Below are 24,600 nucleotides of genomic sequence, written 5' to 3' on the forward strand. Positions count from 1 at the left end.
ATTTTGAGGATGGCGCAGGACTGGGCAGTATTTCCTTCTGTTGTGCATGGGGTTGCTATGAGTTGGAACTGACTCGATGGCACCTAACAACAGCAGTGCCAATTCCCGCTCCACTCTCATCCTCTCAATAAAGTTATTGCCCTGTTATCATTGAAATCTATAGTTGAGATTTAGATGTGTAAATGTTTATGACCGTGCCAGGTAATATTTTATGAACAATAGGACTGGGGCAGTACAAGAAGTGTATTACAGGGGGCTGTTGATTTTTCCATTACAGGTCACAGTCATTTCTATCTGAAACCCCTGGTGCTCGATAGGTTTCAGAAATGAGAATTTCTCAGATTTTAGAAAGGGATATAATATGCAATATATGTCATGGAATACCTCCAGTGGAGGCAAAGCCATTCATTCATTTTCAGTATGAATATTCACACTAAAGGGATAAAAATTAAAATGGCTTACTTAGTTTAGGACAGACTTAACTACAAGTGAATTCAAGTCTTGTCAGATTTTGTCACCAAAAGATTAATGAAAAGACCTTTGAATTTTAAAGCTTTTTTCATTTCAGGTTTGCAAACAAGGGATTATGGACTTATTTAACCATTGTAGTGCTATTTTGTTTTTAAATTATGTGTATACATTAACTTGGGTAGAAAGTAACAGTATAACAGTATTTTTTTTTCAGTGAAAAAAATAAACACCAGTTATTCTTCTCTTAAATCCCTTACAGTGTATTAAAAAAAAAAAAAAAATTTTTTTTTTTTTTATTGTGTATTAGGTGAAAGTTTACAGAGAAAATGGATTTCCCATTTGATAGTTTTTCATGACACTGGTTTCATTCCCCACAGTGTGTCAGCACTCTCTTCCCTTACAGCACATTTTATAACTCTGGGTATATGGTGAGTGTTCAGTATGTACATGTTGATTGATCCAAGAATCCTAAAAGAGAATGATTAAATATTTCACTAGGGTGAGAGTTTAACTCTCATCCTGGCATAATATACTAATTAGCTGAAAGCTGCTGGACATCAATTTGTTTCTATAATATATAATATAATTTGGTAATACAGTGCTGAGGAAATGGTAGATTGTGACTTCTTTAGAGACCGAATTAGCCTGATTGAAGTCAGTTCTTTTAGCCCTTTTCTCTGTCACCGTTGCCATGTTAGAATACCATCTGTACTCTTTCTCTGAGGTTTTGTATGGCATTTCTAGAATTCTCTGATTCAGTGGTGCTTATTTCACAGACAGAAGGAAGCTTTTCTTTATAACTGTCAGTTGAATGTTATCACAAAGATGTTTCTCAAATCATCTATTGATAAGGCGAAGGTATAAGTAATATGTAAATAAAAATCACAGAGGGAAACTGATCATGTGTTGAGTAAATTAGTTTTTACTGCAGGTCTCATATTTGAATGATTGGTTAGAAATGGTAAGAGAAGGTCATATTTCAGCATGTTTAATGAGTAGGGTGGCTCCCTTTAAGTGGGTAATTTTGTTTTTCTTTCAGATCTGCAGTTGTACGAAGGTCTAATACCAGCCCGTTGGGTTTCCTCCGGCTGGGATCCTGCTCTCCCGTGCCAGCAGACACAGTACAAACAGTCGGACGAAGGCTCTCTACTGGGTCCTCCAGGCCTTATTCACCTTCCCCTTTGGGTAAGGAGAGTTTAAAGCAGTTGTTTTCCTTTTTTTCATGCAGCAAAGCTGACATGACACACTCCCTTTAGGAACAGTGGCTCATGATAGCAGTGACTTTTAGCTGATTGGGGGCCTTTCCCCATCCTTCTCACTACCCCACTCCCAACTCCCCCCCGCCTTTTTTTAAGTAATATTTTATTGTGTTTTTGGTGAAGGTTTGCACAGTAGGTTAGGTTCCCATTCAACAGTTTCTACACAGATTGTTCAGTAACACTGGTTACATTCTTCACAGCAGGTGAACATCTCAATATTTCCATTCTGGGTGTTTTGTTTTCGTTACTCTCTGATTTCCTCTTGAGACTCACTGAGTTAATTGGTTAGCTCCTCTATTAGAAATGAAAGAATATAAATAGATTTTATGTATAAAAAGCATCTCCATTGGGTTTGGGCTCTAAACTCAAGATCATAAACCTTAGGTTAAAGTACATAAAACATCTGTATACTTACCACTCAGATTTATGAGAATTAGAATACAATAGGCATTGAGTTAAGTTCACCAGGGCCTACTAGCTCTATTAGGAATATGGTAGGAGCTTAGTTACGAATCTCCCCACTTCTCCTGGAAACTGTATACAGCAACAAGGAGAATGTTAAAACAAGCAAACCACAAAATAACAACAAAAAACCCAACCAAACCCATAACAACTGAAGAGATCAAATCAGTGATCAAAAACTTGCCAACAAAACAAGTCTTGGACCAGATGGCTTCACTGGGGAATTCTGCCAAACATTTAGAGAACTGGCGTCAGTACTATTGAAACTCTTCCAAAAGATAGAGAAGGAAGGACTACTCCCTAATTAATTCTGTGAAGCAAGTATAACCCAGATACCCAAACCAGATAAAGACACTACAAGAAAAGAAAATTACAAACCAATATCTTTTATGAATATAAATGCAAAAATCCTCAACAAAATACTAGCAAATAGAATCTAACAGCATATTAAAAGAATCATACACTGTGATCAAATGGATTTATTCCAGGAATGCAGGGATGGTTCACCATTTAGAAAATCAATCAGTGTAATATATCACATCAGTAGAACAAAGGAAAAGAACCACGTGATCAACTCTATGGATGCAGAAAAAGCATTTGATAAAATCTATCACCTTTTTGATGAAAATCCTAAAGGAGATTGGAATAGAAGGGAAATCCTTCAATATGATTGAGGGCATATGAAAAGCCAACAGCCAGCATTATACTTAATGGAGAAAGAGTGAGAGCTTTGCCCTTGAAAATTGGAAACAAGACAAAGGCGCTCAGCCTGACCACTTTTGTTCAGTATTGTATTAGAAGTCCTACCAAGAACAATAAGACAAGAAAGAGAAATAGGTATCCAGATTGGAAAAGAAGAGGTAAAATTATCTCTGTTTGCAGATGATATGATCGTATACTTAGAAAATCCCAGAGTCCACAAGAAAACTTCTAGAGCTAATAGAGGAATTTAGCAAAGTTGCAGGATACAAGGTCAACAAACAAAAGTCACTTGGGCTTTTATACACCAGCAGTGAGAAATCTGAAAGGAAAATTAGGGAAACAGTTCCATTTACACCTAAGAGAATAAAATACCTAGAAATAAATCTAACTAGACATGAAAACTAAAACACTGATAGAAGTGATTAAAGAAGACAAGTAAATGGAGAGATGTTCAGTGTTCATGGATGGGAAGACTTAATATTGTTAAGATGTCAGTACTACTCAAAGCGGTCTATAGATTAAACACAATCCTGATCAAAATTGCAACAGCCTTCTTTACAGAAATAGGAAACCCAGTCCTCAACTTTATATGAAATAGTAAGAGGTCTCAAGTAGCTAAAGGAAAGTTGAAAGAGAAGAACAAAGTAAGTGGACTCATACTTCCTGATTTTAAAACATACTTTATAGCTGCAGTATTGAAAACAGCCTGGTACTGGTATAACATTAGACCCATACACGAGTGAAATGGAACTGAGAGTCCAGAAATAAACCCACAAATCTATGGTCAGCTGATTTTTGACAGGGTGCAAAGTCCATTCGATGGGGAAAAAAGAGTCTCTTCAATAAATGGTGCTGGGAAAATTGGATTTCCACATGCAGAAAAATTAAGGGTAGGGTTGCACAGCCGATAATTGTAATTGCTGTCAATAAGTTGTACACCTTTAAAAAGTTGAATTGGCAAAAGTTGTGTGATACATAATTACAACAGTGACAAAAAAAAAAAAAAAAAAGAGTAGTTACTGAGGCTGATTGTGTACAGCCAGAAACCTCATGGGATTTCATTCCTTGAAGATTTAGAGTCATGGTTTCATGGGACATCCCAGTTAATTGGCCTTAGTACCATGCTCAGTGCCTCCGTTCTACCTCTTAGTTCAGTGTGTAGTGCCTGGAGTCTTAATAGCTTGCAAGTGGCTTGACAGTTGATCTCTGTTCACCTGGAACTACAGGAAGGACAGTGAGGAATAGGAGGAGGATGCAGCACTAGAGGCGCTCACTTGTGTTTGCCAAGAAATTTGGAAGGTAGCTGCCTGGACAGCTGACTGGAAGAGATCCGTATTTGTGCCCATTCCAAAGAAAGGTGATCCTACAGAATGCAGAAATGATTGAACAATATCATTAATATCACACATGAGTAAAATTGTGCTGGAGATGATTCACAAGCAGTTGCAGCAGTACATCTACAGGGAGCTGCCAGAAAGTCAAGCTGAATTCAGAAGAGGACACGGAATGAGGTATATCATTGCTGATGTCTGATGGATTTTGGCTGAAAGTGGAGAATACCAGAAAGATGTTTACCTGTGTTTTATTGACTATGCAAAGGCATTTGACTGTGTGGATCATAACAAATTATGAGTAACATTGCAAAGAATAGGAATTCCAGAACACCTAATTGTGCTCATGAGGAACCTGTACATAGACCAAGAGGCACTCCTTCGACTAGAACGGGGAATACTGCATGGTTTAAAATCAGGAAAGATGTGCATCAGGGTTGTATCCTTTCATTGTACTTACTCAATTTGTATGTTGAGCAAATAATCTGAGAAGGTGGACTGTATGAAGAAGAATGGGGCATCAGGGTTAGAAGGAGACTTGCTCGTTAACAGCCTGCGATATGCAGTTAATACAACCTTGCTTGCTGAAAGTGATGAGGACTTGAAGCACTTATTAATGAAGATCAGAGACCACAGCCTTCAGTGTGAATTACACCTCAACATAAAGAAAGCAAAAACCCTTACAACTGGACCACATCATAGGCAACATCATGCATGATAAACAGAAAATATTGAAGTTGTCAAGGATTTTATTTTACTTGGATCCACAATCAATGCCTATGGAAGCAGCTGTGAAAACATCAAACAACATATTGCATCGAGAAAACCTGCAAAAGACCGGTATAAAGTGTTAAAAAGCAAAGATGTCACTTTAAGGACTAAGGTGCACCTGACCCAAGCTATGGTGTTTTCAGTCGCCTTGTCTGCATGCGAAAACTGGACAATGAATAAGGCACACCAAAGAAGATTTGACGCCTTTAAATTATGATGTAGGTTAAGAATATTAAATATACCATGGACTGCCAGAAGAATGAACAAATCTGTCTTGAAAGAAGTGCAGCCAAAACACGCCTTAGAAGCAAGAATGTCAAGACTTTGTTTCATGTACTTTGGACATGTTATCACACGGGACCACTCCCTGGAGAAGGATATCATGCTTGGTAAAGAAGGACATCATGCTTGGATTGACACAGTGGCTTTCACAATGGGCTCAAGTATAACAGCGGTTGTGGGGATGGCGCAAGACCAGGCTGTGTTTCGTTCTCTTATACATAGGGTCCTTATGAATCGAAACTGACTGGGTGGCACCTAACAACAACATGGAGTGTATAGCTAATTACCTCCATGAACAACTGCCTCCTTTGCCATGAGACCTGAGGAACTGATAGTGCCTGGCTGTCATTACTGAACATATTGATCAAAGATTCCGTAGAAGAGTCCTTATCAAAAGGGGAAATATAGAACAGAATTTCAAAATTTTAATGGAGTCCAGACTTCCTGGAGCCATGAAGATTGGATGAACCTCTGAAACTACTGCCCTGAGATGATCTTTAAACCTTAAATGAAAAATTTCCTCTGATTTCTTCTTAAAACCAAATAATAGTTTAGCTTAACTAGTAAAAAATGTCTACCTTGAACGTTATGCTCTTTTAAGAACTGTATGTATGGGGTCACATTGACAATAGCAACTTAAAAGTTTAGATAGAAACCTTAGGGGGAAGTGAATTTATGTTAATGGGGGAGAAACAACTCAGTCGGAGGGTGTGATCGTAAAGGTTGTGTGTCAGCTTGACTAGGCCATGATTCTCAGTAGTTTGGCAATTATGATGTGGTTTGGCAGTCATATGATGATGTAATCATTTCCATGATGAAATTTGATATAATATGATGATGGGATCTGCTTTGAATAGCAAGTCGAAAGGGCGTTTCCTTGATGGTGTGGCCTGCATCCAGTATAGCTGGACTTTCTGGCAAGGTTTGTGCGCTTTTGCTTGCACTGAATTTTGCAGCTGGCTCCTGTTCACCTGACCTTTGGTTCTTGGAACTTGAGCTGGCAGCTAACCTGTTGTCTTGCCTGCCGATCTTGGGATTCATGGGTCTTTGCAGCCCGTGAGCCAGAGCCCTGCTGTCTGACCTGCCAATCTAGGGTTTGCCAGCCCCTATGGCTTTATGGCTATGTGAACCTTATCCACGGACTTGGAACATTCCAGCTTCTACGCCGTGTGAATCATATTCTTAATATAAATCTTTTCTTTCTCTCTTTCTACATATAGATACACTTCACTGGTTTTGCTTCTTTAGAGACCCCAGCCTAAGATGGAGGGTGAGAATGGTTACACAACTCAAAGAATATAATCAGTGTCACTAAATGGAACATACAGAAACTGTTGAAGTAGTGTGGTGTTTTTTTTGTGTTTGTGTGTATATTCTCAGTAACAACAAAATAAATAAAATTCTATATTAAAAAACCTGTGAATCACAGTGGTCTAATCTGCAACTGATTATAGGGATAGCACAGGACCGGGCAGCATTTTGTTTTGTTGTTCATGGGTTCAGGTTGTGTCATCCAGTTGTTAAAAAAAAAAACAACACACACAAAAAAGAACTGAACCAAACAAAAACAAACCACAGACCACATCTCCAGTGAAACTAAGAGACAAAGAAAATACTCCACTCCAGAATATGTGTGATAGAGGCCAGCGCAACTGGGACCATGGAATCTGAGGTGAGAAGCAACATTAATCTGGTGAGCAGGAGAGAGAGTGCAGACAGGGCCTCGTGGTGGCAGAGCTGAAAGCCTAGAGGTGGCAGATCCCAAAATTGCAAAATATTTTCGCTTCTAAAAGGAGAAGAATCTACCCTGATTGATACAACTTAGATTAATAGGAAGAAATCTCAGATGGAGGCACAGAGAGAAGGGGTGAAATAGTGCCCAGAACTCCTATCAAAACCAAACAATTATAATTAAAAAAAAAAAAAAGGTTCGAAGCACCAGAACACCTGTTCTAATGGTTTTGAAGTTGTTTTTAGCGTCTTCAAACAAATCTTGGCCCACCTTCACCCCTGCAGCAGCCCGTGAGACATCTCCAAAGACATAGTCCAAACCTTATTCTTGTACTGAAGGAAAAGGCCAGTCTTCAGGATCTGATCTCTGTCTGCCGACCTAATAACTTGGTCAGTGCCCCTTTTTATAGATAACACTCCTCTTACCTATTTAAGCATCCTGAAGCCTTCCCCAGTTCTCTCTCAGTGTTAGGTTAGATGTGTAGATTTATTGGGGTAAATAACTGAAGAATAAAGGGAGAGAGAGCAGGAATAGGCAGGGAAACCCTTCAGAAAAATATGCAGGCCTAAAGCACCTGTAAAAAGGGGGGAGGGGAATAAAGGAGAATTGGCAGAAGGAGCTTCAGACTATGGTTTAATTCTAAGAAAACGGGCCAGACAGGTGGGGCATTCCCAAGTACTAAATTGTTAGAATTCCCTGACCTGCCTGTTTGGGTCTGAATTAGTACCCCCACCATTCTCAGCCATTAACTGCAGCAGTCTGAGGGAAGCATGGCCTTGTACAAATGTGGTGGGTTCCGAGGGGCTTCAGCGTGGCCAGCAGTCTGCTAAGATTCCTGTAGCAGGCTCTTTTGAGGAAGGCCTGAGCCTTTCCAGGTCTATCAAAACCTCCAAACACTTTATCACTCTTTGTCCTCTTTCTCTGTCTTTTACATATATCTGTTTCAGATATTCATTGGTTTATGTGCCTTTCTTTTCCTGATGATCTTATTTCAAGGCAGGGTATATATTTTTTCCTTGTTTTTCTAGTCTTATGTGCTCAGCACCCAGCACATTGTTTGCTCACTAAGTGTTAGTTGAACTAAATCTATCCTAACTAAAATTTTGTAAACTGCGGTATACCGTGCAATTGTGCATGTGTTGCTTGCTTCTGTCCTTTATTGGTTTTTGAATCATTTCTCCTTCCTTTCCCCATCTTCCATAGTTGGTACTATTCCTGAGCAATTTAGTCAGTGCTGCTGTGGACATCCTCAGGTCCATGAATCCAGGACTAGAAATTCCTCAGGTAGGAGAACGTATTTGGTGTATTAATAATCTTAATTCAGTTTAAATGGATGAGTTCTGTTTTTTTTTTTAGTTTTATCAAAAGAGTAGTGTTAATATGAAGTATTTATTCTGCTATCCTGTTTTTTAGAATCTTGGTCTAGTATGTGTGGAAATCCTGGTGGCATAGTGATTAAGTGGTTATGTGCTACAGCTGCTAACCAAGAGGTTGGCAGTTCGAATCTGCCAGGCGCTCCTTGGAAACTCTATGGGGCAGTTCTACTCTGTCCTATAGGGTCGCTATGAGTCGGAATCGACTGGACTGCAGTGGGTTTGGTTTTTTTTTTGGTTTGGTCTGGTATGTTTTAGCACATCATACTCCTTTTGGGTATATGATTCCTTTATGAAAATAAGTCTTATGAATTAAATAAGCTAAATTTTGGTTATTGTCATGCAGATAAAAGTCAATCTAGAAAATGAGATTTAATTATTTTGATTAAAACTATTGTTAAAAACTACTAGTCAATGCCACATAAAAAAGAAATGTAGATGTTTATTTGCTTAATTATATATAGTACATATATGTTTATATATAAAAAAAAGTGTATATATATATTAATATATATATATATATATATATATATATATATATGCCTGAAAAGATATGTATAAATAACACTTCTATAAGTCAGATTCTATTGTATATGCATTTGAGGGGTGGACCAATTCAAGGAATCGTGTTATTTAGAAAAGCATGCTCTTCTAAGTTTAGTTTTTTATATTTTGTGTTTTCTTTAAAATAAAGCTTAAATAGGTTTCTCCAGGTCATAACATTTTGCCACTAATTCTATTTATTTATTTCTGTAAAGGGCAGAACAGAGTTCTGAAAGATTAAGTACCAGGTTTGGGATGAGATTAAGCCAGGAGTGGTCAGTAGCAAAGCTCCTATTGGTGTCTCTTTTTGGAAAGATGATGGTTAAAAAACCAAACCAAACCAACTGCCATCAAGTTGATTCTGACTCATAGGAACCCTCTAGGGTTTCCAAGGCTGTAATCTTTACAGAAGCAGACTGTCATATTTTTCTCCCATGGAGCGGCTCGTGGGTTGGAATCTCTGACCTTTTGGTTAGCAGCCGAGTACTTAACCATTGTGCCACCAGAGCTCCTTTAAGATGATGGTTAAACCAAACCAAACTCAACCCGTTGCTGTTGAGTCGATTCCAACTCATAACAACCCTATAGGACAGAGTAAAACTGCCCTGTAGGGTTTCCAAGGAGCAGCTGGTGGATTCGAACTGCAAACCTTTTGGTTAACCACTACGCCACCAGGGCCCCAAGATGATGATTAGGTCACAAGAAGTATTTGGACGTCTTAACTTTATTGGTGGTAGCTTGACTTTCAGGAAACTCCAAAGAATTTGTAACTGGAACTGGAAGCTTAGTGGGCTTTAGGTTGGCAGCAACAGATTTGTGCTGGGAAAGGGGGTCCTGTCTCCCAGGCTCTTGCTGTGGTGTTTCCTTAGGAATCAAGAATATTTGTAGCCAGATATTTTCTGTGTAGAGAACATGGATACTTCAGGTTTTAAGTGTCATTAATGAAACTGACAAAATAGGTAAAATGTCCATATACTTGTTAACTTTAGACAAATCCAGGAATGGTGTGCCATTTTCCTGATCTTATCCCCTGCGTTTAATGTGTTTTTGTTTTGTTTATTTGAATGGGGGTTATTCTGGGTTACTTTGGAAACTTCTTTTAGTAATTATGTAAGAAAAGAGATAAATTGATATATCCATGTATGTATTTTTTTTTATAGAGTAGGAATCATCATTTTCAATATAGGCATTTGTTGTTTTCATTAACTTTAACCATTAGCTATATTTTCTCTTTGGTGCTAATGAGACCTTAAACTAATCTTGAGTTTTTTGGGAGCTGCTGATAAAAACTGCTGATAGACCTGTCACATGAAATTCTATCTTCTGAGAATACTGAAGACGATGTACTTATATGATTCTTTTGTAAAGGATGCCAGAAAGTAGTCTCTTACCAAGTAAACAATTTTTAGAATATCTCATTAAAAAAAAAGGCATTCATCAGAATTATTTTAAAAATTATCTTTTAAGTCTTAAGATTTTGCCCTATGCTTCTTTAATTTGAGTTAATACTGCACTCATTTTCTTGGTAGGTTCTCCAGTGCCACAGGCTCAGTCACCACAGTCTCTCTTACTGGGTGCTAGACTGCAGAGCACCCCCACTCTCACCGACATCTATCAGAACAAGCAGAAGCTCAGAAAGCAGCACTCTGACCCTGTGTGCCCCTCTCATGCCGGGGCTGGGTACAGCTACTCCCCTCAGCCCAGTCGGCCCGGCAGCCTCGGAGCCTCTCCCACCAAGCACGTGGGATCCTCTCCACGGAGTTCTGACTGGTTCTTTAAAACTACTTTGCCAACAATCATTGGCTCTCCTACTAAGGTGTGTTGGTTAAACCCTTTTGTAGGTCATAAACTAGTATAGTACTTTATGGAAAGGATTCTTGATGAGAATGGCTGTAATTTAATGAGTACTTACTGTGTGTAAAAAATATACTTACTAAGTGCTTTATATGCATTAGCATATTTAACCCTCAAAATAACAGTCCGATGGTAGGTAACTATTACTGTCCCTATTAATTGGAAAAGGAAATTGAGACTTAGAGAGCTTAAATGCACTGTCAGAGGTCACACAGGCTCTAAGTAGAAGAACCAATATTTGAATCCAGGTCTGACTGACTCCAAAGTTTATACTCCTGGCCGTGCCAAAGAGCGTGACAGGTCTGCAAATTTCATGCATCATATTAACTATTTTATGTGTTTCTTTAGACCGTAGCTCCTTTCAAAATCCCTAAAACACAAGCGTCTTCCAACCTGTTAGCCTTGGTCACTCGTCAGGGGCCATCTGAAGGGCAGTCTAGAGATGGGAATGACCCACGAGAATGCTCTCATTGTCTCTCAGTACAAGGAGGTGAGAGGCAGAGGGCTGAACAGCACAAAACAATGTTTGGCAGGTAAGAGATTCTGTTCCTTTCTAGCCTTAAGTATGAAAACTGTACTAAAACATGTATATTCCTATCCTAAAAACAACTGGACCAAATTAGTAACTGGCTTATGGTTCATGATATGAACTGTATACATTCACAGTCTCTGGAAATCACAGATGCTTCCTGTAACTGTGTAAATGCGTGGCTCTTTCTGACTTGAATATTCTGTTTCTGCTCTTTGTTTATTTTGGTTATTGAAGTTTATCTCCGATTTGAATTGTTTGTCTCCTTATTCTCTGGCTTCTTGTTAACGCTTAACTGTGTTGTCATTAGGTGCCGTCGAGTTGGTTCAAATTCACAGTGACCCTATATACCACAGATTGAAACACTGCCCAGTCCTGTGCCACCCTCACAGTTGTTGCCATGTCAGAGCCCATTGTTGCAGCACTGTATCAGTCCGTCTCATTGAGGGTCTTCCTCTCTTTCACTGACCGTTTCCATTACCAAGCATGATGTCCTTCTCCAGGGACTGGGCCCTCCTGATAACATGTCCAAAGTACGTGACATGAAGTCTTACCATCCTTGCTTCTAAGGAGCATTCTGACTGCACTTCTTCCAAGATTTGTTCATTCTTCTGGCAGTCCATGGTATATTCAGTGTTCTTTGTCAACACCATAATTCAAAGGCATCAATTCTTCTATGAGCTGCCTTAACTCGTTGTTCAGCTTTCACATGCATATGAGGTGATTGGAAATACCATGACTTGGGTCAGGCACACCTTAGTCCGCAAAGTGACGTTTTTGCTTTTTAACACTTTAAAGAAATCTTTTGCAGCAGATTTTCCCAATGCAATAATACGTTGTTTGATTTCTTGACCGTTGCTTCCGTGGGTGTTGATTGTAGATGCAAATAAAATGAAATCCTTGATAACTTCAGTGTTTTCTCCATTTGTCATGATTTTGCTTATCAGGAAAAGTGTACATCCAGGCTGTATCCTTTCAGCATACTTATTCAATCTGTATGCTGAACAAATAATCCGAAAAGCTGGACTATATCAAGGAAGAACACGGCATCAGGATTGGAAAAAAAACTTGTTCACAACCTGTGATATGCACATGAGGCAACCTTACTTGCTGAAAGCAAAGAGGACTTGAAACACTTAATGATGAAGATCAAAGACTACAGCCTTCAGTATACTGGACCAATAAGCAGCATCATCATAATGGAGAAAGGATTGAAGTTGTCAAGGATTCCATTTTTAAGTGTAATTTTGCGTTATTAACATCACTGTTGTTTTTAGATCTGTCAGTACAGGGAAATTATCAGATCAACAAATAAAGGCACCCTTAGGTGGGCAGCTGCATCAGGGTAGCACGGACAGCTTAAATACAGAAAGACCAATGGATATAGGTAAGAAAAATCTAGTTTCTTATTAAACGGTTTGTTTGTCAACGTGTACATTAGTTTCTTATTGCTACTATAACAAATTACCACAAGTTTCATGGCTTAGAACGACACAAATGTATTATTTTGGAGGGTCGGTCAGAGTTTGAAATGGCTCTCACTGGACTAAAGTCAAAGTGCCGACAGAGCTGCATTCCTTCTAGAGGCTCTAGGGGAAAAAGCTGTTTTCCTTGCATTTTCCAGCTTCTGGTGGCTGTCTTCATTCCTTGGCTTGTGACTCCCTTCCATTTTGAAAGCCAGCAAGAGGCAGTCTAGACTCTGACTTTCTGCCTCTCTTCTATATTTAGAGTGTGATTACACTACACTAGGCCTGGAGATCTGCTTCTGTAAAGATTACAGCCAAGAAAACGCCATTGAGCAGTTTTACACTATAACACATGGGGTTGTCATGAGACAGAATTGACTTGACAGCAACAGGCTTTTGTGATTACATTGGGCCCACCTGGGTAATACAGATAATCTTATTTTAAGGGTAGCTGATTAACAACCTTAATTCCATCTGCAACCTTAATTCCCCTTGCCATGTAACATAACATATTCAAAGTGCCAGGGATTAATGCCTGGACTTTGGGAAGCCATTATTTTACCTTCCTGCTTCGACTGACTGCCCGTGAACAACCCACATTTCTTCACCTAGTTCTTGTGATCTTGTCTGCCTTCTTGGTAGCCCATCAAGACACATACCTCTGTTGCCTGTCTGGCGGGGATGGTCAATATGATCAGCAGTCACACTTAGAAAGTGGCTGTGAGTTAGAAAGAATTCTGAGCAAAATTGTTTTATCAGTAGGATAATACTGGCCAAAATTAGCCTAAACACACATGTATTCCTGAGTATTTCTTACACGGCCAGTGAATTCTACGAAGAACCATAGGTCACTGAGATCCCTGGACCTTACGTAGTTGTTCAGGGACTGTTATGTCCCTAGATCACCCACATCTAGATTATTTGCCCTGCTTTAAAAAAAAAAAAAAGCAAATTCCGGACTTTAACCTAGACTTCTTTACTCAGATTTTCTGGAGATGGATTATATGAATCTATATATTTAACAAGCTCCCCAGGTAATTATTATGTACATTCAGATTTGAGAATCACTATTGAAACTTCTTGTTTTCTGTGTAGTTTATTGCCTCTCCCCATCAGCATCCAGAAGAGGAAATATCTAGGCCAGCAAAATAATTCTGACTGAACATGGTTTCTAATCCAAAGGGAATACTATAGGACTGAAAAGAGCAAGAAGGAAATTTACTCTAGTAAAGGTTTATTTTAGCATAGACTCTGTCATAATTGTGTGCATTATCTATTAGTTCATTAAAAGACAGCAGCCCATTTGGGTAGTTTTCCAAAAATAAAATTGTTAAAATATTTTTATTTATTTGAAAATTTCCCCTAATGTGGAGAATTTTCATTATCTTGTATTTCATTATAAAAGTAATATATGTTTTTAGTAAGAAAAATTCTCAGTACAGAAAAGAATAAGATGAAATGTACTGTCTTCTCTGCTCCTGTCCCAGCTCCATTCCCCAGTGGGTGATAATGACTGGTGACCCCTAATTATGTACCCTTCCAGAAATACATACAGACATATATGGATATAGCTGTACTTCGTTATTTTTAGCTGCTGCGTAATATTCTGCTATGACTGTGCTGTAATTTACTAAACCAATTGGCTGTTGATAGACACTGAGGCCACTACCAGCACCACTTATTTTTCTTATTTCAAACACTGCTGTCATTCATTCATCCAACAGTAATTTAAGAACATACCCTAGACATTGTACAGAGACTGGAAAATGATCCTTTACCTACAGAACTTTGTGTTCCTGTGTAAGTTTATTGGAAGGCTGAGTACCTGGAATATAACTGCTGGGTAAAACTGTATATACTTTTGAAATTTTGATAATTGCCAAATTGCTTTCCGAGAAGGTTGCATTAATTTACATTCTACCTAATAGTTTATCATTTACCTTATGTATTGTAGTAGTCCACATCTCTGTTTTGATTTCGTGTTTTAATTCGTAATTCTTTAATAGAGTGTTTCAAGCATATTTATGTTTTTTGACCATTTTATTTTTTCTTCTGTGCATTGCCTTTTCGTGAACCGTCCTGTTTTTCATTTCACTTGTATTTGTTCTGTTTGTAAGAGTTCTTTCTATATTAAAGAATTTGGCCTTTTGACTATTATATACATTGTAAATAGGTACTTTTCTTTCTAGTACTTTTATGTATGTTTAAATTTAATTAAGCCTTTGATTCATCTGGAACTTACTTTGATATATTCCGAAACGAAGTAGTTGTCCCAATACCATTTATTTAGTAAACCCTTTTCCTCCCCATAGAGTTGAGAGTACGCCCCCTTTTTTTTTTGTAAATGTTTTTGGTGAAAACATACACAGCAAAACCTCTCCCATTCCTCACTTTTTAGACATAATGATCAGTGACATTGGTTGCATTCTTCACATTGTATTGGTATTCTCATTATTTCAGCTGTAGTTGTTTCACTTCCATTTACTTAATTTCCCTGCCACCCAACCTTCTCATCTCAGCTGTTAGGTGAATAATTTCTTTTATAAGGATCAGGACGAAGCTGGTTTCTATGAGGCGGAGGTTAAAGATGTCCCACATGTCAGACTTTTCCAAACTGCTGTACCGTACCACTCCGTCATCTCTAACATCAACTACTCTCCCTCCTCTCAGTACTCTCCCCCCATTCTTCAGGTTCAGTAATTCACTGTAACGTCACACAGAGTTCATGAACCATACTTAGAGTTAAGTGGTTTATTAGGGAACTAACAGGGTACAACTCAGAATCCAGATCAGCTTGGAAGTTGATCAACTCAGGATACAGTTCCTCAATCAGGGCAGCTTCTTCTCACCTGCTACTGCCAGGCCCTGCTGGGGCCTTGCTGCTGGCGGGCCCTGCCGTGGGCCTTCCCAGAAAAGTGTTAAAACTCTTAGCTCCATGGGACCCAAGGCCATCTCATGCCTGGTTCCTGCCATCTCATGCTGCTGCTGTTCTTGCTATTGCTGCGTTACTGTCTCACTGTCTTCTGTGTTACAGGCCCCCCGCCCATGGCTCCCTTTAAGCCTAGCAAGATGGTAAAACTGACCAATCCTCTTGTTAGGGTACTATACACCTATTTGTATGGTCCCACCCCTGCAAGCATGCCATGTACTTTATTTACATTATTACCAAGCTGCCCAATCCCCTTGGTGGACCACAAGCACCTCATTTATGTAGTCCCACCCAGTCATTTGGTGGGAGTTATGAAGACTATGGCTAAAAGGGCCATATTAAGTAATTCACTGCAGCCCTGTTGATCCTTTGGTCTTTGTGATCGTTAAGGTTGTGTGTCAACTTGGCCGGGCCGTGATTCTCAGTGGTTTGGCAGTTATGATCTAGTTTGGCAGTCGTATAATGATGTGACCACCTCCATGATGAGATTTGATGTAATGTGATCACCTCTATGATGGGACCTGCTGTGAGTAGCCAATCAGTTGAAAGGGAGTTTTTTGGGGGGTGTAGCCTACATCCAATATAGGTGGACTTTCTGGCAAAGTTCATAGGGTTTTACTTGCACTGGATCCTATAGCTGGCAGCTGTTCATCTGACTTCCAGTTCTTGGGACTTGAGCTAAGCAGCTTACCTGCTATCTTGCCTACTGATCTTGGGATTCATGGGTCTTTGTAGTCTGTGAGCCAGAGAACTGTTGTCTGACTTCCCAGTCTTGGGTTTGCAAGCCCCTGCGGCTGCGTGAATCAGGAGAAGCTTCCAACCTGACCCACAGACTTGGGACATCCCAGCCTCTACAACTGGGTGAGCCATTTCCTTAATATGCATCTATCTATGTATCTCGGTCTAACTAATCTATTTAATCTAATCAATCAATCTATGTATGTTTTACCAGTTTTGCTTTTCTAGGGAACTCAGCCTAAGATATTTGGTACCGGATGGTTCTAGAGAAACACAATTGTAAGGGTGAGTTTTCTAAATTGGTTTTCAAGTCTGGTTAGTTTTAAAGATGTTTATGACTCTGCTTCCAGTCATAAAGAGAGCACTGCTAATCCATGGCGTGAGGTGGCAATAGAAATATGCAAAATATCATCACCGATAGATTAGGTATTGGTGAAAGGCGAGGTTCTGTGTGATCGCATGTTTGATACCGTTTTATAATTTTGTCATAAAGAGAAGTATAAGGAAGCTGGTTGGTTAGTTTTGCTAGACAAACTAGTGAAAGAAAGAGTTGAGCTCAGGGCTTCAGAGTAAAAGCTCAAATGTTGCATAAACAACCTTAAAGTTTCCGCATGTGCCTTGAAAAAAAGCCTTATATCTTGTAGTAACAGAGCTGATGTTGCCGAAAACCAAACCCAGAGTCTTATCATAAGAGTAGCTGAATTAAAACGCCAGCTGAATTCCCAGCATCGAGTGGTGTCTGAAGTTCAAGCGAGGGCAATGATTGGGAAGGAATGGGGTCCTGAAAGTTGGGATGGGGACATATGGGCATGTAATCAGGAAGCTGGAGACACTAAGCTCCTAAATTCCATTGAATCACTCCTGTCAACAGAACCAGCCCTCTCATTCCCATCTGAAAAGATTACCCCAACTCTGTCTGCTAAGCCAGACTCTCCAGTAAAACCGTTAGCCCCTTCACCCCCATCTGATGAGATTAACCCAGCTGTGACTAAAGCCTTTGTCTGAGTCGTTACCTGGGGCATTGCCTAAGGCAGATGCCTTACAGGACAGTTCTGAATGTTCTCAAAACACGTCATCTCCACCAATTTCGGCTTCTAGAGTGATAACTAGACTTAAGTCCCAGTGAGCCCCAAAAGGCGAAGTACAAAGTGTGAACCAGGAGGAGGTATGCTACACTTCAAAATAACTGCTTGAGTTTTCTCATATGTGTAGACAGAAACCTGGAGAATATCAGTGGCAATGGCTATTAAGGGTGTGGGATAATGGTGAAAGGAACGTAAAGATGGATCAGTCTGAGTTTATTGATACAGACCCACTAAGCATAGATTCTTCATCAGTGTTTCAGCTTAAGAGGTTAGGAATCTAATAGTTTATTTGATTGTGTCACTGAAGCATAGTTACACAGTGGCCTACACTAAATTAAGTTGAAGTACCAAACCTGCTTTGGTATACTGTAGAAGAAGGATTATACTGCATCCAAAGGCTTAGGAATATTGGTATGTTAGAGTGGATTTATCAGGTTAGTTAGGCCCACAGACCCACACATGGAGTGCCTAGAGGACACACCTTTTACCACAATGGTGAGGAAAAAAGTTTGTGAAGGGAGCTCCAGCATCCTTGAAAACTACTGTGGTTGCTATTTTATGTCAGACTTGACAGTGGTAACTGCCCTAACTGAATTAAGACACCTGTCTACAATTGGACTAATTGGACCTTGTGATGGTAGGGGCCAAGTGGTGGCACTCAGTTGTCAGAGACAAGGTAGGCGTGGTTACCATTATGGACCCAGCACAGTACCCAGTGCTGTCGAGTCGATTTCAGTGGAAGTCAAAGCAGTAATCAGAATAGCCTGACTCGTATGGACTTACAGCATTGGCTACTTAGTCACGGTGTCCCTAGGAGAGAAATAGATAGGAATTCTACTAAATACTTGATCTGTACAGGCAGAAGAATTCTTGGTCAAGTGAACAGCAGTTTAACGTGAATCACCAGAACAGACAGTCACAGCCCCTCAATCAGTTCCCAGAAATGAGCGAGTTTAAAGACTCACAATCTGTTGAATAAAGGGCAGGCAGGGTCCCCTTGAGGAATGACCTCACTACGCTGCCAAAAATTTATAATCTTTCTCCCAGCCTTTCCCACAGGGTTCTATGGCCTTTTACAACAGTAACTGTTCATTGGGGAAAAGGAAATAATCAGACTTCTCAGTTGTTACTGGATACTGGCTCCGAACTGACACTAATTCCAGGAGACTCAGAAATTTCCCTTGGCCCATCAGTCAAAGTGAGGGAGTAGACAGTCAAGTTATTAATGGATTCTTAGCTCAGGTTCGTCTCCCAGTAGGTCCAGTGGTTTCCTGAACCCCTCCTGTAGTGATTTCCACAGTTCCAGGATGCATAATTGGAATAAATATACTCAGCAACTGGCAGAGCTCCCACGTTGGATCCCTGACAAATGGAGTAAGGTCTGTTATGGTAGGAAAAGCCAAGGGGAAGGCATTAGAACTGCCCCTACCAAGGAATACAGTAAACCAAAAGGAATACCACATTCCTGGAGGGATTAGAGATTACTGCCACCATTAAGGATTTAAAGGGTGCAGGAATGGTGATGCCCACCACACCTCCAATTCAGCTCTCCTATTTGGCCTGTGCAAAAAGAAATGGATCTTGGAGAATGACAGTGAATTATGAAAAACTTAACAAGGTGGTGACTCTAATTGCAGCTGCTGTTCAAGATGTAGTTTCATTGTTTGAGCAAATTAATACATCTCCTGGTACCTGGTATGCAGCTGTTGATCTAGTGAATGTCTTTTTCTCCATATCTTTTTTTTTTTTTTTTAATTGTACTTTAGATGAAGGTTTACAGAAAAAACTAGTTCCTCATTAAACAGGACACATATTGTTTTATGACATTGGTTAACAACCCCATGACAGGTCAACACTCTCCCTTCTCCACCTTGGGTTCCCTTTTACCAGCTTTCCTGTTCCCTCTTGCCTACTAGTCTTACACCTGGGCTGGCGTCCCCCTTTAGTCTTGTTTTGTTTTATGGGCCTATCTAGTCTTTGGCTGAAGGGTAGACCTTGAGAGTGACTTCATTACTGAGCTAAAAGGGTGTTTGGGGGCCGTACTCTTGGGGTTTCTCCAGTCTCTGTCAGACTAGTAAGTCTGGTCTTTTTTTGTGAGTTAGAATTTTGTTCTACATTTTCTTCCAGCTACATCTGGGACCTTCTATTGTAAACCCTGTCAGAGCAGTCGGTGGTGGTAGCCAGGCACCATCTAGTTGTACTGGATGCAGTCCAGGGGAGGCCATGGTAGATGTGGTCTGTTAGTCCTTTGGACTAATCTTTCCCTTGTATCTTTAGTTTTCTTTGTTCTCCCTTGCTCCCAAAGGGGTGAGAGCAGTGTTGTATCTTAGGTGGCAGCTCACAGGCTTTTAAGACCCCAGACGCTACTCACCAAAGTAGAATGTAGAACATTTTCTTTATAAACGATGTTATGCAAATTGAGCTAGATGTTCCCCGAGACCATGGCCCCACAGCCCGCAGCCCAGCAATTCAGTCCCTCAGGGAGTTTGGATGTGTCTGTAGAGCTTCCATGACCTTACCTTATACAAGTTGTGCTGGCTTCCCCAGTGTTGTGTACTGTCTTTTCCTTCGCCAGAGTTACCACGTATCTAATGTCTATTTAGTGTTTTTCCGTCACCAGCCCTGCCCTCCCTCATAACCATCAAAGATTTTTTTTTTGTGGATAAGCCTTTTCATGAGTTTTTACAATTGTGGTTTCATACAATATTTGTCTTTTCGTGATTGGCTTACTTCACTCAGCGTAATGCACTCCAGATTCATCCATGTTATGAGATACTTCACAGATTCATCGTTGTTCTTTGTTGTTGCATAATCCTCCATGGTGTGTGTGTACCATAGTTTGTTTATCTATTCATCTGTTGATGGGCATCTAGGTTGTTTCCATCTTTTTACTATTGTGAACAATGTTGCAGTGAACATGGGTGTGCATATGGCTGTTCATGTGATGGCTGTTATTTCTCTAGGATGTATTGCTAAGAGTGGGATTGCTAGATTATACAGTATTTCTGTTTCTAGCTTTCTAAGGAAGTGCCATATTGTTTTCCGAAATAGTTGTATCATTTTACATTTCCACCAGCAGTGCATAAGAGTTCCGATCTCCCCACAGCCTCTCCAACATTTGTCATTTCCTGTTTTTTTGATCCCTGCCATTAATGCCAGGGGTGAGATAGTATCTCATTGTGGTTTAATTTGCATTTCTGTAATGGCTAGTGATTGCAGGCATTTCCTTATGTGTCTCTTGGCCTCTTGAATGTCTTGTTTGGTGAAGTGTGTGTTCATTTCCTTTCCCCTTTTTCAATTGGATTATTTGTCTTTTTGTTCTAGAGGTGTAGGATTTTCTTTTAGATTTTAGAGATCAGACCTTTGTCTGATTTGTAATAATCAAAAATTTTTTCCCACTCTGTAGGTTCTCTTTTTACTGTTTTGGTGAAGTCTCTTGATGAGCATAAGAATTTAATTTTTAGAAGATCTCAGTTATCTAGCTTATCTTCTGGAGATTGTGTGTTGTTGGTTAGGGTTTGTATCCTGTTAATGCCATGTATTAGGGCCTCTAGTGTTGATCCTATTCTTTTTCTACGAACTTTATAATTTTTGGCTTTATATTTAGGTCTTTGATCCGTTTTGAACTAGTTTTCGTATATGGTGTGAGATACGGGTCCTGTTTTATTTTTTTGCAGATGAACATCCAGCTTTACCAGCACTATTTGTTTGAAACATGGTCTTTTCACCATTTGATGGACTTTTGGCCCTTATGGAAGATCAGGTGACCAGAGGTGGATGTATTTACATCTGAATTCTTAATTCTGTTCCATTGGTCAAGTGTACCAGTACCAGGCTGTTTTGACTACCATAGCTGTGTAGTATATCCTGAGGTCAGGTAGTGCGAGTCCTCCTACTTTATTCTCCTTCAATAGTGCTTTACTTATCCGGGGCTTCTTCCCTTTCCATATAAAGTTAATGATTGGTTTTTCCATCTCTTTAAAGAATGTTGTTGGTATTCAGATCAGGATTGCATTGTATTTGTAAATCGCTTTGGGTAGATTTGTCATTTTCGCAATGTTGAGTCTACCTATACATGAGCATGGTACATTTTTTCATTTATGTACATCTCTTTTGGTTTCTTGTAGTAGTGTTTTGTAGTTTTCTTTGTATAGGTCTTCTACATCCTGGTTAGATTTATTCCTAAGTTTTTGGGGTTTTTTTTAGGGTTATTATAAATGGTATTGTTTTCCTGATTCCCTTTTCATCATTCTCTTTATTGGTGTATAGGAATCCAACTGATTCTTGTGTGTTTATCTTGTATCCTGCCACTCTGCTGAATCTTTCTGTTAGTTCCAGTAGCTTTCTCTTGGAGTCTTTTGGATTTTCTGTGTATAGTATCATACCAGCCACAAATAGGGACAGTTTAACTTCTTCCTTACCGATTTGGATGCCATTTATTTCTTTTTCTTGCCTTATTGCTCTAGTTAGGTCTTCTAGCACAATGTTAAATAGGAGTGGTGATAAAGGACATCCTTGTCTTATTCCTGTTCTCAAAGGGGAGTGTTTTCAGCCCCTCTCCCTTAAGAATGATGTTGGCAGTTGGTTTTGCATAGGTGCTCTTTGTTATGTTGAGAAATTTTGCTTCTGTACCTATTGAGAGTTTTTATCAGGAATGGGTGTTGGACTTTGTCAGATACCTTTTCTGTGTCGATTGAGGTGATCATGTGATTCTTTTTATTTATGTGGTGGATTACGTTGATTGATTTTCTAATGCTGAACCATCCTTGCATACCTGGTATGACTCCTATTTGATCATGGTGTTGTTATTATTTTGGTATGATGCTGAATTCTGTTGGCTAGAATTTTGTTGAGAATTTTTTCATCTATATTCATGAGAGATACTGGTCTGTAATTTTCTTTTTTTAGTGGTGTCTTTGCCTGGTTTTGGTATCACGGTTATGCTGGTTTTATAGAATGAATTTGGAAATATCGCTTCATTTTCTGTGTTCTGAAATAGTTTGAGTAGTACTGGTGTAAGTTCTTCTCTGAATGTTTGTTAGAATTCTCCAGTGAAGCCATCTGGGCCAGGGCTTTTTTGTTGTAGTTGCAAGTTTTATTTTTTTTCTTAAATCTTTTCAATCTCTTGTTATGGGTCTATTCAGATTTTCAGCATGATTTTGTGTTAGTTTTGGTAGGTAGTGTGTTTCTAGAAATTTGTCCATTTCTTCTAGGTTTTCAAATTTGTTTCTAGAAATTTGTCCATTTCTTCTAGGTTTTCAAATTTGTTGAAGTATAGTTTTTCATAATACTTTGTCATGATCCTTTTTGTTTCAGTTGGGTCTGTTACAATGTTTCCCCTTTCATTTCTTACTTGGGTTATTTGTGTCCTCTCCTGTTCTTCTTTTGTCAGCTTGGCCGGTAGTTTGTCGATTTTGTTGATCTTTTCAGAGAACCAACTTTTGGTTTTGTTGATTTTTTTCTATTCTCTATTTCATTTATTTCTGCTTTGATTTTTATTATTTCCTTTTTTTGCTGTTCTCTTTTGTTTGTTCAAGTTGTGTAGCTAATGTTTTGATTTTGTCCCTTCTTTTTTGATGTGTGCATCTGTTATGATAAATTGACCTCTAAATACTACTTTTGCTGTGTCCCAAAGGTTTTGGAGTGATGTGTTTTCATTCGCTTTTGAGTCTAGGAATTTTTTGATTACATCTCTAATTTCTTCTATTACCCAGCGGGTTTTAAGCAGGGTGTTATTCAGTTTCCATATAATTGATTTTTTTTTTTCCCTTGCTCTTCTGTTGATAATTTCTACCTTGATGGCGTTGTGGTCAGAGAAGTTACTTCATATTATCTCAGTGTTTTGAATTTTGTTGAGGGTTGCTCTGTGGCCTAAGACGTGGTCCGTTCTGGAGAACGTTCCATATGCGTTGGAAAAGAATGTGTACTTTGTAGCTGTTGGGTCGAGTGTTCTATGTTTATCTATGAGGTCAAGGTGGCTGATTGTGCCCTTTAGCTCTTCCATATCTGTGTTGAGTTTCTTTCTAGATTTTCTGTCCTTTACTGAGAGTTGTGTGTGGAAGTTTCCTACTATTATTATGAAACTGTCAGTTTTTCTTTTCAGTGCTGTTAGAGTTTGTTTTATGTATTTTGGAGCCCTGTCGTTGGGTGCATAGATATTTATTTTGGTTATGTCTTCATGATGGATCATCCCTTTAATTTTTATATAGTGCCTTTCTTTGTCTTTTATGGTGGATTTTGTTATAAAGTATTTGATCTGAGATTGCTTCTGCTCTTTTTGGTAGCTGTTTGCTTGATATATTTTTTTTACATCCTTTTTTTTTTTTTTAATTGTGCTTTAGTGCAAGTTTACAAAACAAGTCAGACTCTCATACAAAAATTTATAAACACCTTGCTACATACTCCTAATTACTCTTCCCCTAATGAGACAGCATATTCCTTCCCTCCACTCTCTTTTTGTGTCCATTCTGCCCCCTCTACCCATTCCTCTCCCCTTCAGACAGGAGATGCCAACATAGTCTCATGAGTCTACTAGATCCAAGAAGCTCATTTTTCCTCAGTATAATTTTCTATCCCATACCCCAGTCCAATCCCTGTCTGAAGGGTTGGCTTTGGGAATGATTCCTGACTTGGGCTAACAGAAGGTCTGGGGACTGTGACCTCCAGGATCCTTCTAGTCTCAGTCAGAGCGTTAAATCTAGTCTTTTTACGAGAATTTGGGGTCTGCATCCCACTGCTCTCCTCCCTCAGGGGTTCTCTGTTGTGTTCCCTGTCACGGCAGTCATTGGTTGTAGCCGGGCTCCCTCTAATTCTTCTGGTCTCAGGCTAATGTAGTCTCTGGTTTATGTGGCCCTTTCTGTCTCTTGGGCTCATAATTACCTTGTGTCTTTGGTGTTCTTCATTCTCCTTTGCTCTAGGTGGGTTGAGATTAATTGATGCATCCTAGATGGCCACTTGCTAGTGTTTAAGGCCCCAGATGCCACTCTCCAAAATAGGATGCAGATTGTTTTCTTAATAGATTTTATTAAGCCAGTTGACTTAGATGTCCCCTAAAACCATGGTCCCCAAACCCC

The 24,600-nt window shown here is 39.4% G+C and overlaps 1 protein-coding gene across 10 annotated transcripts in view; it reads left to right on the forward strand.

Annotated features, from left to right (window-relative positions):
- The window catches only part of ULK2 (unc-51 like autophagy activating kinase 2), a 178,814-nt gene that overhangs the window by 95,729 nt on the left and 58,485 nt on the right, over positions 1–24,600 (forward strand). For 9 of the 10 annotated variants that reach the window (XR_010321043.1, XM_064279347.1, XM_064279348.1 and 6 more), the window contains 5 exons: positions 1,511–1,656; positions 8,214–8,294; positions 10,456–10,742; positions 11,129–11,313; positions 12,587–12,696. Coding sequence is in view for 9 of the 10 variants with exons in the window: in XM_064279347.1 (XP_064135417.1) it covers positions 1,511–1,656; positions 8,214–8,294; positions 10,456–10,742; positions 11,129–11,313; positions 12,587–12,696 (809 nt within the window). In the remaining variant the exon portion in view is untranslated. The remainder of the gene's footprint in view (positions 1–1,510; positions 1,657–8,213; positions 8,295–10,455; positions 10,743–11,128; positions 11,314–12,586; positions 12,697–24,600) is intronic. The other variant, XM_064279349.1, reaches the window with a different exon arrangement.

This window comes from Loxodonta africana, chromosome 2 (assembly GCF_030014295.1).
Source record: "Loxodonta africana isolate mLoxAfr1 chromosome 2, mLoxAfr1.hap2, whole genome shotgun sequence".
Taxonomy (NCBI): domain Eukaryota; kingdom Metazoa; phylum Chordata; class Mammalia; order Proboscidea; family Elephantidae; genus Loxodonta; species Loxodonta africana.